Source organism: Garra rufa, chromosome 12 (assembly GCF_049309525.1).
Source record: "Garra rufa chromosome 12, GarRuf1.0, whole genome shotgun sequence".
Taxonomy (NCBI): domain Eukaryota; kingdom Metazoa; phylum Chordata; class Actinopteri; order Cypriniformes; family Cyprinidae; genus Garra; species Garra rufa.
Window position 1 is genome coordinate 15,642,758 of NC_133372.1, and position 16,793 is coordinate 15,659,550.

A 16,793-nucleotide genomic window follows, 5' to 3' on the forward strand; every position below is an offset into this window, starting at 1 on the left:
GACCACGTAAGCGCAAACTGCTCTCTATGGTCCATCGCGGAGGGAGTCATAACTATGACGAGGTTGATGAAATGGATGATGAAATTCCCATGATCTTAGAGGAGATTGAGCCCTCTGAAAAGGATAGTAAAGCGGTAGCTACTTCCAAGTCTGCCCCTGCATCTGATGCCAAGTCTGAGAAGCATGACGGCCGTCGTCGCATCAAGAGAGATGGTCTTATGAAGGTGTATGTGATACAGTTGCTCTCTCGTGTTGCCTTTGAGATATCCTTCCTTTTTGGCCAGTATATTCTGTATGGGTTTGAAGTGGCACCATCCTACATTTGCACCCGAAGCCCATGCCCACACACTGTGGACTGCTTTATCTCACGTCCGACTGAAAAGACCATCTTCCTGGTCATCATGTATGTTGTCAGTATACTCTGTCTATCGCTGACTGTGCTGGAAATCCTTCATCTGGGAATTGGTGGTGTGAGGGACACTCTCCGTAGTCGATCGGCTCGGAGACACCCCATACATAGGCCACCCACATCCAGTGTCTTTCACCGCCATGCCAGTGCACCCCCGGGTTATCAGACTGTCCTAAAAAAGGACTCCACTGGCAAGCTTAAGACCGAGTTCATGGGAGACTCAGGAAGAGAGTCATTGGGTGATGACACTGGCCGTGATATAGATCGTCTACGGAGACACCTGAAAATGGCACAGCGTCATCTGGACCATGCCTACCACTCTGAGGATGTTGGGGCTTCACATAGCAGTGGTCCAGACTCCAACAGCATTGCTGTTGAGCAAAACCGACTCAACCTAGCTCAGGAGGGCTATGTCACGACTGAGGGAAAAGGTTTGTTTTGGGCTGCACTTCTTTCACATTACATTTGCAAATATATGATTTGAAATTAACACCTGCCAACAGTGTTGGGGAAAGTTACTTTTAAAAGTAATGCATTACAATATTGAGTTACTTCCTAAAAAAGTAACTACTTGCGTTACTTAGTTACTTTTTATGGAAAGTAATGCGTTGCGTTACTTTTTAAATCTGGGCAGGGCTTGCTTGTTTGTTTTTAATATAAAAGTTATATTTTTGGCAAACATAAAAGCTTTTTTACACAAAGTCTTAGGCTTATAGAAAAGTAAATTCACATCTGTACAGTAGACCGCAGAAGAGAAAAATGTCAACTCTCAATAAAAAAAAGAAGAAAACAAATGTTAGATTATTTTGAGTAATTTTTTCTTATTAGTATGGATTAATTGGATCATCGAAGGTCGCCAGCAAAGACATTGGTTAATAAAATGGGATTAAATACATAAATGATACTTGTATTATTTAATTATTGCAGGTTTGCGCTGAATTTCACTGGTTTTATTCATTTTAAGGAATACTGTATCTGTTTTTTTAGTGAGTGAGAAGAATTAATGCATGTTCACATTTATTGTTGAACTAAAGTAACATCTTACTCATAGTTTCTCTCAACATGTGGACAGGAGAGCTTTCAATCAATAAATGGGTGGAAATCTATGAAAACTATGATGGTAATGCTATGAACTAATTAATGTAAGGTGTTTTCACAGAAACAGTAACTGTAAACAACTTCCAGTCAATTAAATAGGAATCCTTGCTTTTGGGAGTTTCACGTCAGGGCGAAAAATCCAGAGACCACTTTTTTTAGCATGTTCTCACTCACTAGGCATCCAAAAATTGCGGCAAATCCATTTCATCATTATGAATTCATATGCTGGCATACATGATATATAGCGACATTATTTCATCATTATGGCCTTGGGAGTGAGAATGAGTTAATTATGCTGACTTCTCCCTGCTGAAAGGGTGGTTGGCTGGACTTGAAGTAGCTGGTTTTGGCTAGGCTGGTCAGACTGGTTATTTAGCTGGTTGTTCCAGCTGGACTCCCAGCCTGACCAGCTAAGAAAGAGGTAAAACCCCTCTAAAACCAGCCTGCTGACCAGCTAAAACCAGGCTGAATGACCAGATAAAACCAGCAAACCAGCTCAGGCTGGTTTTAGTTGGGTTTTTCAGCTGGGCTGTGAGAAAATAGCTGATAACCTGACAACCTGTCTGCTTATTTTCAGCATTGTTTGCCATTAAATATTCACAGGAGCTATATTTTATTTAGAGTTATTAAGTCAGAATTGTGAGATATAAACTCACAATTCTGTGAACATATAATCTCGCAAAAGTCCAGTTCTGAAAAGAAAAAAAGACTGATATCTCACAATTCTGAAGAAAAAAAAAAGTCTGAATTGCAAGTTCATATCCTGCAATTCTGACTTTATAACTTGCAATTGTACGTTAATATCTCACAGTTCTGCAAAAAAAAAAAAAGGTAGAATTGTGAGTTTATGACACAATTCAGAGAAAAAAGTTAGAATTGCGAGATTTAAACTCGAAATTGTGAGATAAAAAGTCGCAATAACCTATTTTTTTATTCAGTGGCCAAATGGGCTTCCATAAAAATGTGTTTTATAAGAGAATCAGAAAGTTTGAAAGCTGTTAAGATTCAGTTTGAGGCACTGCTTCAATTTGATCTTATCTACAATCATCATTAAACTGAAAGAAATTTCAGTCATTTATAGTATTTACTTTTTTTTAATATATAATAATAATGTTTAACTAGAAGCTAAAGTTCGATGACAAACTTTAAATGTTGGCTTGGAGAGCCAAACCGGGCAGCCTTGGGGCAAAAGTGCCACAGCACTTGTGTGTCCAGCGTTCTCGAGCTGCCCCGCTGCGAAAATGCGCCCTTGCTATTTCATATTCTAATAAAAAAGCAGACTAGGCTATGACAACAGGTTCAACAGAGTTGGCTAGCTTGATGTGAAATAATTATTTCTATTGTTTTCATATGCTTGTAATTGTTTTCCCTCTTTACTATTTCAAAGTGCAGTGATCTAAATGAAACACTGTAAAGAGGTTATGAATTGAGATCTTGAAGGATTAGTTATCCTGTGGCCCCCTCTTGTGGACAACATTACCATTATTGCCTTCATCTCTGAATCATATTAACATTGCATAGTTTTCATTTTGATCCATTTTAGAGCAATAAATAAATGCATACATAAATAAATAAAAGAAGCCAAGACAAATGAAGGATGTTTTTTTTTTAGGAGTAACATTGAAGACAGAAAGCAGAATGCGTCCGCTTTAAATGTTGAAATCCAATATAATGATCCACATCCGATTTATTTCTCAACAGTTCATGTTCACTTGAGACATAGACAACTGTTTTCGATTATATGCGTTAAGCTATGATGTATTTTGAAAAGATGTAGTAATAATTCAATTGTAGAGCTCTCTAACTGAAATTCTTACTAGTAAAAATTATAATATTTCAAAGTGAAAGTAGGTCACCGCTCTCCTGTTGAGTGGAATGGAATCGCTCCTTTGGAGGGCGCATTTTTTCTCAGCCCATGTAAATCTATGGGACATTTTTCCATTCAGTGAAGTGGAATTGCTCCTTTAGAGGGTGCATTTTTTTTTCTCAGCCCATGTAAGTCTATGGGAAATTTTTCATATTCAAAAATTAATAATAAATACACTGTAAGTCTGATCAGTCTAAAAATATATAGCAACTAACTTCAAGTTAGGGCCCAGGTCTCTGCCAAGTTTGGGGATTGTGGCATTAAAGGCCTAGGAGGAGTAGCGTTCAACAAAATTTAGTCTCAGAAGATTAATAATAATAAGTTTAAATAGCATAACAGTATGTTGGCTCTCCAAGCCAACATAATAACAAATATCTAATTTTATAATCAATATGCTTTGATAATCAGGTTTATTTCTGATATTTTTGCCATGTATAGAAGTTTAAAAATATAGTAGTCAAATTGGCTGGTGAATGTTACATTCAAAACCAGTTAATAAGATACAAATAATTTACTACAGTTGGATCTGAAGTGCATCTCATCATAAATTGCCATGCTTGAATGTGATCTGTTTGTCCACACTTTTTTCTTTTTGATACTTGATGAATGTTTAATAATATGTTTTTCTTTTCTGTTTTTAAAGAGGGTCATGCTTGAAGAGACTAATGGCTTTCCATCAAACAAACCAACTCCAGGCTGAGATGCAAATTTTGGTGGGCAGTCGTGGACAAGATTTTGTGTGTTTTTCCTGTTCATCTGGCATTGAATAGATTAAATCAAGGCTGAATTACAAATAATGGAGAGCAGTTATTGATGAGATTTTGTGTGCTCCTCTAAATGCATATCAGAAAAAGTATTACTTGCAGTATTAAAACATTACAGTAGCTGCTATATTTAATAAGAGAAACACCAGCTTTTAAAATCCACACTACTGTACTTCCCAAGCAGTTATATTTGCTCATAGTGTTTTGTAACCGCAGCATGAAAACAAAGACACATTCACTGTGTTGTTAAAGATGTTTATATATATTGTCCATTATTATTTATATATATTGTCCATTATTATTAGCAAACCAGTATTAATTGAAGCCTTTAGCCAAAATTCACACATCATCCTGTTCAGATCATTACACCGAAATGAAATATCTATGTGTCCTCATAGGAAAAACAGAAGTGTTTGTTTTTTATGTTATGTTGCTTTTTGATTGGCCTGTGTGGTCTAATATTTTTGGAACATTGTACTGTATGTAAGTGTCCTAGGTTGAGAGAAGACCTTTTTCAAACAGTAGCAACAGTGTCTGATTTTCTTGTTGATATGCATTTTGAGGATTTTGTATTTGGAACTTTTGAATAAAATTATTGCAATACATGTGCATCTGACTAGATTTTAAAATATAAAGAACCTGGAAAATGCTTGAATTGTTTATAAAAGTGTTGTATGCTTTGTATTACTGTTAAAACTAAAAAAAAAAGAAAGTTACGTTTCTGTGGTTTACATGGAATTTTTATGGGAAGCTGGAATTTATATTTTGCAATGACATTTTATAGATAGCACACTGTTTGTGTCTTTGGTAAAGTATACATTAGTGGTGACCCAAGTAGTATTTAACATAAAGTTTGACATCATAGGAAATGAATAATACCTTAACAAATATGTTTGAAATCTAGACTAGAATGAGATGAAGACTCTTGTTTGATAAAACATTTTTGTTTTCACTCATTTGTAAGTCAACAAACATCTGCCAAACAAATAAATGTAAATGTAAATGTAATGACGAGTCATGCCAGTGGCCTAGAAATACCTGTTTTATCTGTATTTATTGGATCCCCTCTTACATTAGACAAAAGTCCAAATCCATTGTTGTGTCAGTGACATACAACATTGTTTGGTGCCTAAAAATAAATGTGTCCTTTGTGTCTTACCTTCAGCATTTGACCTTTTTTATTGTAATCAGAATGTTACAGTCAGTATTAAAATATTATACAATAATGACACATCTCTTTTTCAAAAATGTATTCTTTATTGTAATAGATAGCTGAGCAATGTTATTTTAAATGTTATTTTTCAGAGCCTTAAGATGCTTTTCTCTATAAATGGCTGTTTAATTTAGCACAAATTGTCTTATTTGCATAAAGAAATAAACTGCAGAAAGTTATTAGATGCTGTGTTTGCTAAACATTACTGAGCATGGTTTTACTTTGGAAAACTAGTTGTTTTCTGACAAAATTGTAATATTACTGAAAGTTAGCATTTGCTAAAGTTAAAGTTACAAGTAAAAAAAAGTGATCCATCACACTATTTTAGCGCACACGTTATTTGCGCTGATCATTCATCAAAATTGCTGGTTTGTGTTTGATAAGAAAATACTCTACAGATATTCTTAAAGCTAAGCCACAGAGTTAGATGCAGTTGCACTCTTCTGGTATGATGTTAGGCAGGGTCTCATACTTAAATGAGTATCCCCCGTCTGAGGTGGTGGTGAAACGGAGTGACTTCATACTCTCTGGGACAGGAGCGCAGCACTGATTGATCCCTAGTAGGGTAGTAGTGCGCTCAGCGCTGGAGCAGTTGCCATGGCAGTAGTAGAAGGTGAAGGCTTTGGGATGAACAATCCAGTTGTCCCAGCCAAGGTCCTCGAAAGAGATTTCAATCTGTTCTCTTCTGCAATCTGTGTCGTCAGTAGAAGGTCTTCTGAGCTTTTCGATAGCAGCCGGTGACCAAGGGATTTTGGGCGCCCTGCGTGAGCGGTCGGGACCACTTAAACGGGTGTGGAGGTGCAGAAAGGGTGTTTTATCTTCTGAATCATAGCAACTGCAGGATGGGCAACGGACCTGTAGCATGAAAGGTCCAACAGCCATGGCAACATGGAGATGGAGATCTAATTTATAGGTGGTCCACCCATCAGTGCAGCGTTTGACTGGACTTGCAGATGCTTGGAGCAGCTCTTGGTAAGGGGTGAGGATGAAAAGGGGCGCTGAAATGTTGCTAGAAGCAATGGCCTCTCCAGCATAGAACCAGAAGTGGGCAGAAGTGATGATGGATTCCTGGCTGTCCAGAGAGGGCTGAAAGTAGTAGGTAAAGTGACCAGATGCAGCCTCAGAGGAGTTATCAGGCATGTCCTTGCATGTAGATTCTGAAAGTTGATGAGAAAGGTCAGAATGTGCAGGAACTGAAACTGTTAATGTGTCAAAATAGCCTCTTTGTTTTCAAAGGTTATTTAATGATTTCAGCTTTAGGTGGGTCAATGACAAGTATCCATGTCCAAAAAATAAACAAAATAATTAAGTCAAAATAAATAAATAGAGTTAATAAATAAATTCTTAGTACAACATCTAGTTTAAGATGTGTCAAATTCTTAGAACTGCACTTTTTCAGTTAATTTTGGTCTCATATGGTTTTGAAAAACTGTAGTATACAATATATATAGTATAAAACATAAGTATACACATCTTGACAATTATTTTCCAGAAACATTAATTCATACATATCAGTAGGTATTTGGAAATTTGCACTACATGACATTTTATAATGTAACAATGCCTTCAGTCATGAGGTTCTGCGGTCCTTTCTATTATATATATATATATATATATATATATATATATATATATATATATATATATATATATATTTTATGTTCCATTTTTGCACCACTAATATTAATAAGCAGGGATCTTTTCTTCACTTTTCTGCCACTTTTCTGTGCTGCTTCACACCACATACCTTTGATTTTACTTACAAATGTTTACTCAACTATTTATTTAAGTAGCAAAGCTAAAAGAATAATAATTTATAAATATAGCTGCAAGCAGCAATTAAGAGGCCAAGCACAGAGGTAAAATGAAAAGCTCTGTAAAGACCTCTGGGCCCGTATTCACAAAACATCCTAAGGATAAAAGTAGCTCATAACTTGTCGATTTAGGAGAAAATCTTAAAAAATAATGGGTGTGTCAATTCTAAGTTTAGGACTCCTAAATTTTTGCTCTGAGAGTATTTTACAAAGCATTTAATCGTTAAAAAGTCACTGAGGAAAAAAAATAAGAACAACAAAAAACAGAACACAGAACTTCTAATGGTTTCCACTACAAATAACATTACAAACATTACAAGCCATCAACTTTTAATGTTTGGGACGTATTCCATGAGGACCAATAGAGAGATTACAATTAACATTACCAGTACAATTCCCATTATAACCAGTAAAACCATAAAAAATTCTGTGATGGTTTCTATTGTTTGTTTTTGTTTGTTTGTTTGTTTTTCAGCAGGTCTAAAATGTCTGTTGCTGGCAATCTGCCTTGGAATGTAAACATATTAGAAACACACTGCATTTATTTGGACACATATGGTTTCCCACGTAATTTTTTGATCATATCCTTGTTTTCATTAACAAGTTGGGCAAAAAGTAACAGCTGTTCTTGCACCCAGTTTGGTTTTCTTTTACGTTTACATTGCTGTCTGCCATGATTATTCTATTCTGTTAATTTAAAGGCTGTTTATGCATATCTGCTCATTGTTTACGAGTAGCACACATGTAAGAGGCTGACAATTAGCTGAATTTTCTTGCACAGACTGATTGTTTTGTGTGTTAAGACCTCAGTGTATCGTCACAAGTCATGAGCAGGGTTTAATTTGGTTTTGTCTGTGTATGTTTTTTTGACTCTCAAAGCCGTGGGTCCCATTGACTGCCATTACATAACTGACAAACTGCAATGGTTTGCAACAGTGTTCTACTGAAGAAGCGAAGTCACCTACATCTTGGATGCCCTTGGGGTAAGCAGATAAACTTTAAATTTTCATATCACTATCATTTTAAGCAGAAGGGCGGGGTTGACCTTGTTGCTATGGATGATGTCTGCATGCTTATTAACTGTGCCCACAGTGATTAGAAATATTGTAAAGTATGATATTCTGTTGCCATATTCAAATAAAGGTTTAAAAATAACCTTTACTGCTATTTACTGGTATTTAGGGTTCTCCAACCCTGCTCCTGAAGAGTTACCTTCATGCAGACTTAAGTTCAACCTTCTACACACCTGTCTGTAAAAGCCCTGAACACCTTGATAAGCTGGTTCAGGTGTGTAAGATTAGGGTTGGAGACGAACTCTGCAGTTTAGTAGCTATCCAGAAGCAGGGTTGGACACCCCTGATAAAGACACTTGTTGATACAAAATTAGATAATTAGTTACTGTTCGATTCGGCATGCCGTTGTTAATCTAAAGAGACCAATCTTATGATTTTTGGTCAAACTGGTCAGAATTTATAAGCAGAAATGTCAATATTTTACATTTTTTAACCAGTAGGTGGTGCTGTTCCAAAAATACGTTTGTGCTTTCAGGGTATGTTTGTTATAACAAATAACAAGTTTGGCCAGAAGTGTTGCAAAGATATAGCTTTGTCAAAATCGTTAACGTGCTTTACGAAAATGGTTTTGTATATTTAAAAAAAAATTTGATAACTTTTTGCTGGAATGAGAAGATGATCTAAGACAGTTTTGGAAGAATAGGACAAACTGTCTAGTTCGAAAAAAGTAGATATTGCAGAAAATTCTAAATTGCGAAAAATCTTGACCATAGAAATTAAACTTGAAATTTGTGTATTTTTTGCATTCAACTCTGTATGAGGCAAGAAATAATAATAAAAAATAATTTTGCTTTTAGATCTTACGGTTCAAAAGTTTTTAGCAGAAACATAAGTGGAAATTTGGCCTGTTGGTGGAGAGTTTGAGATTCCAAACGATGAGACAGTCCTCTATCTGTGTGCCAAGTTTCATAACTTTATCGTAAACAATTCTATAAAATTCATAACAATACGTTAAAGCATTTGAAAAATATAGCATTTTACTAAAATATTCTAAATGGTCCATGTTCAAAATGGCTGACATAGGAACATTTGGTATCATTTGATTCAGTATGCTACTCCAAATTTAACAAGATCAGTCTTATGATTTTTGGTCAAACTGTTCAGAAAATATAAACAAAATGTCAAAATTGTATATATTTAGATCAGTAGGTGTCGCTGTGCCAAAACTACTCATTTGCCCTCAGGTGCTGTTTGGTATGAATCTGCTAAAGCATTGCGAAGATATAGACTCATGTCAGTTTTTGCACAAATTTCGTCAAATTCATTAACATGATTTACAAAAACGGTTTGGTATATCAAAAAGCTTTAGATACTTTTTTTACCAGCATTGTCTGAAGATGATCTGAACCAATTTTGGTAAAAATCGAATAAACTGCCTAGGACGAGTAAAGTAGAAACATTTTGCTTCTAGACCTCATGTCTCAAAGTTGTTAGCAGAAATATGAGTGCAAATTTGACCTATTGGTGGCACTAGAGAGTTTGAGTTAGAGAAACTAAATTTGTTATGGTTAATATTGATAAAAAAAAATATGAATATTTATTTATTAGCGTGCCAAATTTCAAATTTCCTGCTTTTTGAAATTTGACAAACAGATAGAAGACCATAATATTAACCATAGCAAACTTGGAGTCTCTAAGTCAAACTCTCTAGCGCCACCAATTGGCCAAATTGGTTCTATGGGCTGCAGAAGAAGAAGAATTATGCAAAACTACTACGTCAAAATCTAAATTAAATGCATGCTTTTAGAATATGTGTATTAAAGTCATTCCAAAAAATATTAAATTAATACATAATTGTCGCATCATTGACCCATGCCACAAAGAGCAGAGAATCTTGCCAAATATCATCATGTTAGACACCACTGTTTTTCAAATAGCTACAGGAAATTAAAACAAGCTCACCTGAGCTGGAAAACAGAATGACCTGTGAGGACTCCTGATGGTGTCTTCTTTCCACTCTTGTCTCCCTAGTCATTCGTGAAGCTACATGATGCACAACTTTGTTCACCGCTTGCTGTGTTGGCAGCTGCAGCACTGGAAAAGGAGGCTCATCGATCCCCAGACCTTCAAGGATCCGTCTTTTTAGCCAGCCAAGCACCATGTCACGCGGTAATTCATCTCCTTGACAGGCATGGACCAATGGAGGTGACAACAAAGCCCACAACATCAGGGCACAAGCAAATGAAGACAAACAGCTGGTCGAAGTAAACATCCTCAGAACACAACAGAGGTTAAAATCAGACACTGACAATTACAAGCTCAAACACAAAAAGTGATTTGTATAGAACGTTTTCAAAGATATATATGCTGCAAATTCTAAAATAAATCTATAAACACAACACACAAGTGAGCTGGAATCAAACTCAGCTTAAGTGTCTTCTCTCTTGCAGATCTGTCTGGTAGAAAAATTCTGTAACTTTTTTTTGTTACACTCCAGCAAATGGCAACCATTGTTTGGGTTCATGCTATCACAGTGTAGATAGGACAAAACAGCTTTTGAGATTACAATCCTACGAGACAGATTCTTTCCCTGTTCCCTTGTCCTTGAAGGGAATTGACACAGTATAACGGAAGGATTTTTAACATGGATTTTTGGTCAGAAAGTAGATTTACACAAAAATCGAGCATGCTTTTATTCCTCCAGCCTGCTTTAAGTATTTAATATCTTTATGACAGAAGGCCATAATATTTGTTGTGTAGATGTGATGTTATTGCATTTTGCCGTATAAGAGTGAACTCAGAACTGAATAAGGTGTGAAAACATCTAATGACTCTGTTTACACCTGGTCCTAAAGGGATAGTTGACTCAAAAATTAAAATTTTGTCATCATTTACTCATCTTCATGTTGTTTCATGATCCACAATTTCTTTATTTTGTATGACTTATTTCCTTCTGTGAAACATATAAAAAAAGATATTTTGAAAAATGTTTTTTGTACAGTGTAGTGGTCACCAAAATGGTTTATCAACATTTCTTTAAATAAATAAATATAAATCATACAGATTTAGAACAACATAAGGGTGAGTAAACAATTACAGAATTTTCCCATTTGGGTGAACTATCTTACTTACTTAAATTAACTCACACCAAAAACTTTTATCAAAACTCCTTATATTGGTCAAATCTTATTCATTGCTCTCTGTAAGATTTATTTTCTGACAAGTTTTGATACTATGACACCTGTTTCCCACGGTATAAAGTGTGAGCTTGAAAAGAACAAAGACAAGAACAAGATATTAAATTATCAAATGTTTGACCTTGGTTGTGCAAATATCTCTGTCTGGTGTTTTGCCAGTATCTTGGCAGGACTATTCTGAAATAGGGAAGATCAGTTCGGGCACTCTCCATTTCACATACACCACTTGAAAGTTTAAATGGCGAAGCTCAGATCTTATGTTTGATATCAAATATAGCAAAAATATAATGCTTTCTCTGAGGTAATATAAGCTGAGTAAATTTTAAAGGTTGATAGTATTTTTCTTTGGCAACACTTTGACACCTTAGTAGTCACATAGGTCTGGTTTAGATTTGGACCATTGTACGTAATTGGATTTCTTCTTTTTTATAGTTGAACAATAGAATGTACATAATAATAATAATACATGTAGAACATGTACAAGCTTTCCGCACTGTGCCAGAAGGTGGGGTAGATCAACAAGTGTAACACTTGGCAATTAGCTTCGCATTATTATAACTTTTTCAGGAAGAGATAGGATTTGCAGTCTGCATGATGTATGAAATATCATATAGTGGCTTGAAACTGTATAAATAGTATTATTAAACAATTAACACTGATCATTTTCTGGAGTTTAAACACATGTGCATACTTTTCTTTTTTCAACACAACAAAAGGTCAATGTTCTATTGCACTATTATTCAATACTGTTTGGTAATCATATCATGTGATAGCCCCTGCTATCTTTAACCAATGAATCAGTCAGCATTCATTCAGTGTCTTAATACACACAAAAACAATGGTGTTGGTTGGTTACAAAGTGTCTGGTATGTTTCAAAGCAGTGGGGAGGAGTATCACATTTGTGTCACAGAGTGTAAAAGTCACATTTATACTTGTCTGTACTATTCCTTTAAGACCAAGGGGTCAGGGTTTGACTGGTTAGTGTCAACAGTTGGCTGGTTAGTGTCAACAGTTAGTCCCTGCTGGTAGATACTGTAACTACACCATTATGGCATTTTTCTTGATTGATTGCCACAAAAAAAATATGTATTCTATACATTGAATTATCTTACAGCAGATGTTTTGTTTATGATGGATTTATTTTCAAGGTGTTCATTTCATTAGGCTGCAAATGTTGTAGGCTAACCTAAGAAAAAAGTGACTGAACGTAAACGATTCCACTGAATTGAACAAAACTTTGCTGATTATTGCTGCTGAAAATGGTCAATTATTGCCATGATTTGGACTGTACTACTTCAAACCGGGAACAATATTTGGAGTACTATAAACTGCCAAAAGTTATAACAAATCAAGTAGAAGAGTACAAAAAGCAGTCTTAGAAACAAAAGGTGTTTGTGTTTGGCCGAACTGAACCAGGATTTCCAAGGCACGAATCTGGACAATATTACATTTAGATATTTAGCAGAGGCTTTTATCCAAAGCGACTTACAAAAGAGGACAATGGAAGCAATCAAAAACAACAAAAGAGCAATAACATAAAAGTGCTAGGACAAGTCTCAGCCTAACGCAGTACATATCAATTTGTTTATTTTTTTATTATATAATTTAATTATATAGATAGAATAAAAAAAGAAAAAGCAAGCTATTGTTAAAGGCTTAGAGATAGATAAACAGAAAACAACAAGAACAGAGAAGCTAGTGGTAGTGGCTAGGGTCAAATAAAGATGGAAGAGATGTGTTTTTAGCCGATTCTTGAAGATAGCTAAGGACTCAGCTGTTCGAATTGAGTTGGGCAGGTCATTCCACCAGTAGGGTACATTTAATGTGAAAGTCCATATTATTGTTTTTCTTATCATTTCCGCTCAGGTAGGTGATATATTAGGCTAATATCTTAAATTATACTGATTGTACGTATCTTTACCACCTATTAACTTTAGTTTGTCAAAATATTGCACCCTTTCCTGCTTATTAAGTCTTCCTCTATATAATTTAGCAGCTTCCACGCATTTTTTTTTTTTTCATAGTATACAACATAAATTAGACAAACAACATATTCGGTAGTACATTAACCTTGCGATCCATGCTATTGTTTCCATTCGAGTTGTTTTGAGTCGCTATTGCTTTAATTCCATTATAATGTCAGAATTGCGAGATATAAACTCACAATGCTGACTTTTTTTTTTTCAATTCTGAGAAAAAAAAAGTGCCAGACTCACAATTCTGACTTTTTAACTTAATTTATACCGCACAATTCTGACTTTACTTCTCTAAATTGCGAGTTTATATCTCACAATTCTGGGAAAAAAAAGTTAAAATTGTGAGGAAAAAAAATAAGAATTGTGAGATAAAAAGTTGCAATTACATAACTGTATTAAACACTCAAATCTCATAGTAAAAGCATTACAAGAGGCTTGGGATGGCCTAAAAAATTCTGCCTACCCTTGCTCCAGCTGTCACTTGAAAGCTGGTGGTAGTCGCCTGTCACCTCTACAGGGAGTCAGTGTAGTATAAAGGGCATGGAAGGAGAGATAAAGGGGGGAGAAGAGAGAATGGAACGTGTTAGATCTTTAAATGACTTGAGCTACCCTACCATCTAGTCAGCAGAGGGCCGTGTGACTTGCTGGTAGATTGCTGGGAGAGAGGGTCACAATCCAAAAGAGGGAAGGGACACTCCATTACCCTCTCTTGTATAAACAGACTCTGGTACTGGACTAATACTACATGATCCTGAGAAGGCTTAAAGATTAAGCTGCAGTTAATGAAGATATTCGGAGGCATTGTGTTAAGGTAAAACATTTTTTGTTACTGTTAACTCGATTTTGGTACACAGAAGTATGATGTAAGGCTTAGTTTGCTTTGTAATTTACAGTTCCATATTCTGGTGTACATGAAATGTAAATTTTAAAATAATTGCTCACTTTTAAAATACCATTGCTTTGAACTCTTTTTGCAGATTAAGGAGAAGTTTCATCATGACAGCCTATAAAAAATTGGGGAATATAATATCTCAACAAGTAAGTGGCCACCAAAGGATTTGTCTCAGTGCTAAAGATTCCGTTTAACAGTATTGCTCAGTATAATAATCACAATGAAAAAAGCTGAGTTGCTGAAGAGAAACTCAAGCTCCATGACCCAAGAAACCATGACAGAGCAGTCCCCTGTCGAAGCTCCACCTGTGTTTCTCCGAAAGCTGAAGTGGGCTGCTGTTGCGGCAGGATGTGATATCCGGCTGAGGGTGTCTGTGGGAGGCAACCCGAGACCCACACTGCACTGGTACCATAATGATGACCCTTTGATTAATGATCATGAAGATTATGACGGCTTGTGGATACGAGATTGTAAACAAGCTGATGGAGGCCTCTACACCTGTGTGGCTGTTAATCACCTGGGTGAAGCTACAACCAGTGCTGTCCTTGCTGTGCTGGACCTTGGAGAAGGTAAAATGCACTATGTAGTACGTGCCTGAGAATAAATGCAAAACCTTTCAGAAGAAAAAAAAGATTAAAGACAGCTTGACTGATTGGCTATGTGGTCTGAATGTTAATGAAACATAAATTTCCCTTAATGTGATGGAGGAGGGGTTGTCCCTTCTTGACTCTCTTGGTATGATTTAGAACATGGCTCTATTTCCTTCAGTGGTTTTGAACCTACACTGTCAGAAAAAAATACCTTTAGGAGTACAACAGCTTATCGCTGAAGCTGTACCCTTAAAGAGAGAATGTTATCTACCTTATCTAAAATGAGCATATTAGTACTTTAGAGTAGTAACATATACCCTTAAGGTACTGATATGAACCTATTAGTAGTAAATAAGGTACAAAGATAACCTTTTAAAGGTACTGCCTCAGATACAGGCTGTTGAAGATTGTATATGTGACCCTGAACCACAAAACCAGTCATAAGGGTACATTTTTTGCTATTGAGATTTATACATCAACTGAAAGTTAAATAAATAAGCTAAATAACCATTAGGATTGGAAAATATTTGGCCCAGATACAACTATTTGGAAATCTGCAATCTGAGGGTGCAACAAAATCTAAATATTGAGAAAATAGCCTTTAAAGTTGTTCAAATGAAGTTGTTAGCAATGCATATTACTAATCAAAAATTAAGTAACTTTTTTTTTTACGGTAGTACATTTACATAATATTTTCATGGAACATGATCTTTATTTAATATCCTAATAATTTTTGGCATAAAAATAAATTAAATAATTTAACCCATACAATGTATTTCTGGCTATTGCCACAGATATACCCGTGCTGCTTAAGACCGGTTTTGTGCTCCAGGGTCACATATATGATTATCCTTAGACATGTCTGCATCACTTCACAATACATTTCCATTGGCTAAATAATGTACATTAGTTAATATGAATTAACAATGCCTTCTTAACAGATGATAATTTCAATACTTACTAGTTTTAAAATTAGAAGTTGTATTTCTTAGTTATATTAAATGCACAATGAACCAACATGAACAAACAAGAAATCATTAGATTTTTACAAAAAATAGTAAATTATGTAAATAATACATACCGCTCAGTGTTAGTTTATATCAACTATAATGCTTTAACTAGCTAATGGATAGAACTGTATTATAAAGTGTTACAGCAGAAAGGCTTATTTTATTCATTTTGAATAATGGGGTTAGACTGTGTAAACGTCAATGCTTCCAAACCACTTTGAGTCCCACTTTTGTGAGTTATTGCTGTTCTGCATCTAAAATACACAAGAGCCACACCAACTACAACATAGTCAATGGCTATGACTATCAGCTGTCAGAACACTCAGCACCTCTCACTCTTTCTCTTTTAGGCACTGTGTATCGCGTCATGTTCTCTTCTCCTCACAGTGTCTCTCTCCCCCCCGTCTATCTCTGGGTATTTACAGCCTGGAATGTGCCAGAGCTCCAGTTACAGATTTACTGTTACTCTGCTACACATCATTCTCAATTATAGATGTGGCTATGTTGGACTGATGCCTGTGTTTTTATTTCAGACCCACAATGATAACAAATCTGCATAAGAGTTAAGGAATTACAAAGCATCATTAATCCAGTTAGAAATTTATTTCCCATTTAGTGAATGGAAATGTTCCTTAATGGAAATCACTGTGGATAATTTCCTGGCTTGACTAATAAAAAATATATATTGACTTTTATATGACAGTTAATAAAGGGGATCACAGAATGCCTTAAAGTAGGAGAAATGAGATGTACAGATTTTTTTCTATGCTTTTGTTGTGAAATTCACAGAGTGAAGAGCTATGCTTTAGAGCTGTGCCAAAAACTGAATATGCCTTCATGGTAATCTGATGGTATTAGTGAAAGGCAGAGTGTGAGAGAGGTCCTCTAAGGGTTTATTATACCACTCAAAATAGATCACTGGACTCTCCCAACAACATCAGTAAGTTCG

General features: G+C 35.5%; 3 protein-coding genes across 3 annotated transcripts in view; 2 read left to right on the top strand and 1 right to left on the bottom strand.

The window, feature by feature from the left end:
- The first annotated feature begins 6 nt into the window (after positions 1 to 6).
- On the top strand, positions 7 to 5,302 carry LOC141347677 (gap junction gamma-1 protein-like). The gene is made up of 2 exons (XM_073852656.1): positions 7 to 840; positions 4,018 to 5,302. Exons 1-2 carry the CDS (start codon positions 27 to 29, stop codon positions 4,029 to 4,031), a joined length of 828 nt encoding a protein of 275 aa, XP_073708757.1. The 5' UTR covers positions 7 to 26; the 3' UTR covers positions 4,032 to 5,302.
- A 472-nt stretch (positions 5,303 to 5,774) lies between these two features.
- inha (inhibin subunit alpha) lies at positions 5,775 to 10,450 on the bottom strand. Its single transcript, XM_073851141.1, has 2 exons — positions 10,141 to 10,450; positions 5,775 to 6,508 (listed from the first exon to the last, which is right to left on the bottom strand). The coding sequence occupies exons 1-2, from the start codon at positions 10,448 to 10,450 to the stop codon at positions 5,775 to 5,777; spliced, it is 1,044 nt and encodes a 347-aa protein (XP_073707242.1).
- A 4,014-nt stretch (positions 10,451 to 14,464) lies between these two features.
- Positions 14,465 to 16,793, top strand: part of spega (striated muscle enriched protein kinase a) — a 63,794-nt gene continuing 61,465 nt past the window's right edge. The window contains exon 1 of the mRNA XM_073851190.1: positions 14,465 to 14,813. Coding sequence (XP_073707291.1) covers positions 14,465 to 14,813 — 349 coding nt within the window. The remainder of the gene's footprint in view (positions 14,814 to 16,793) is intronic.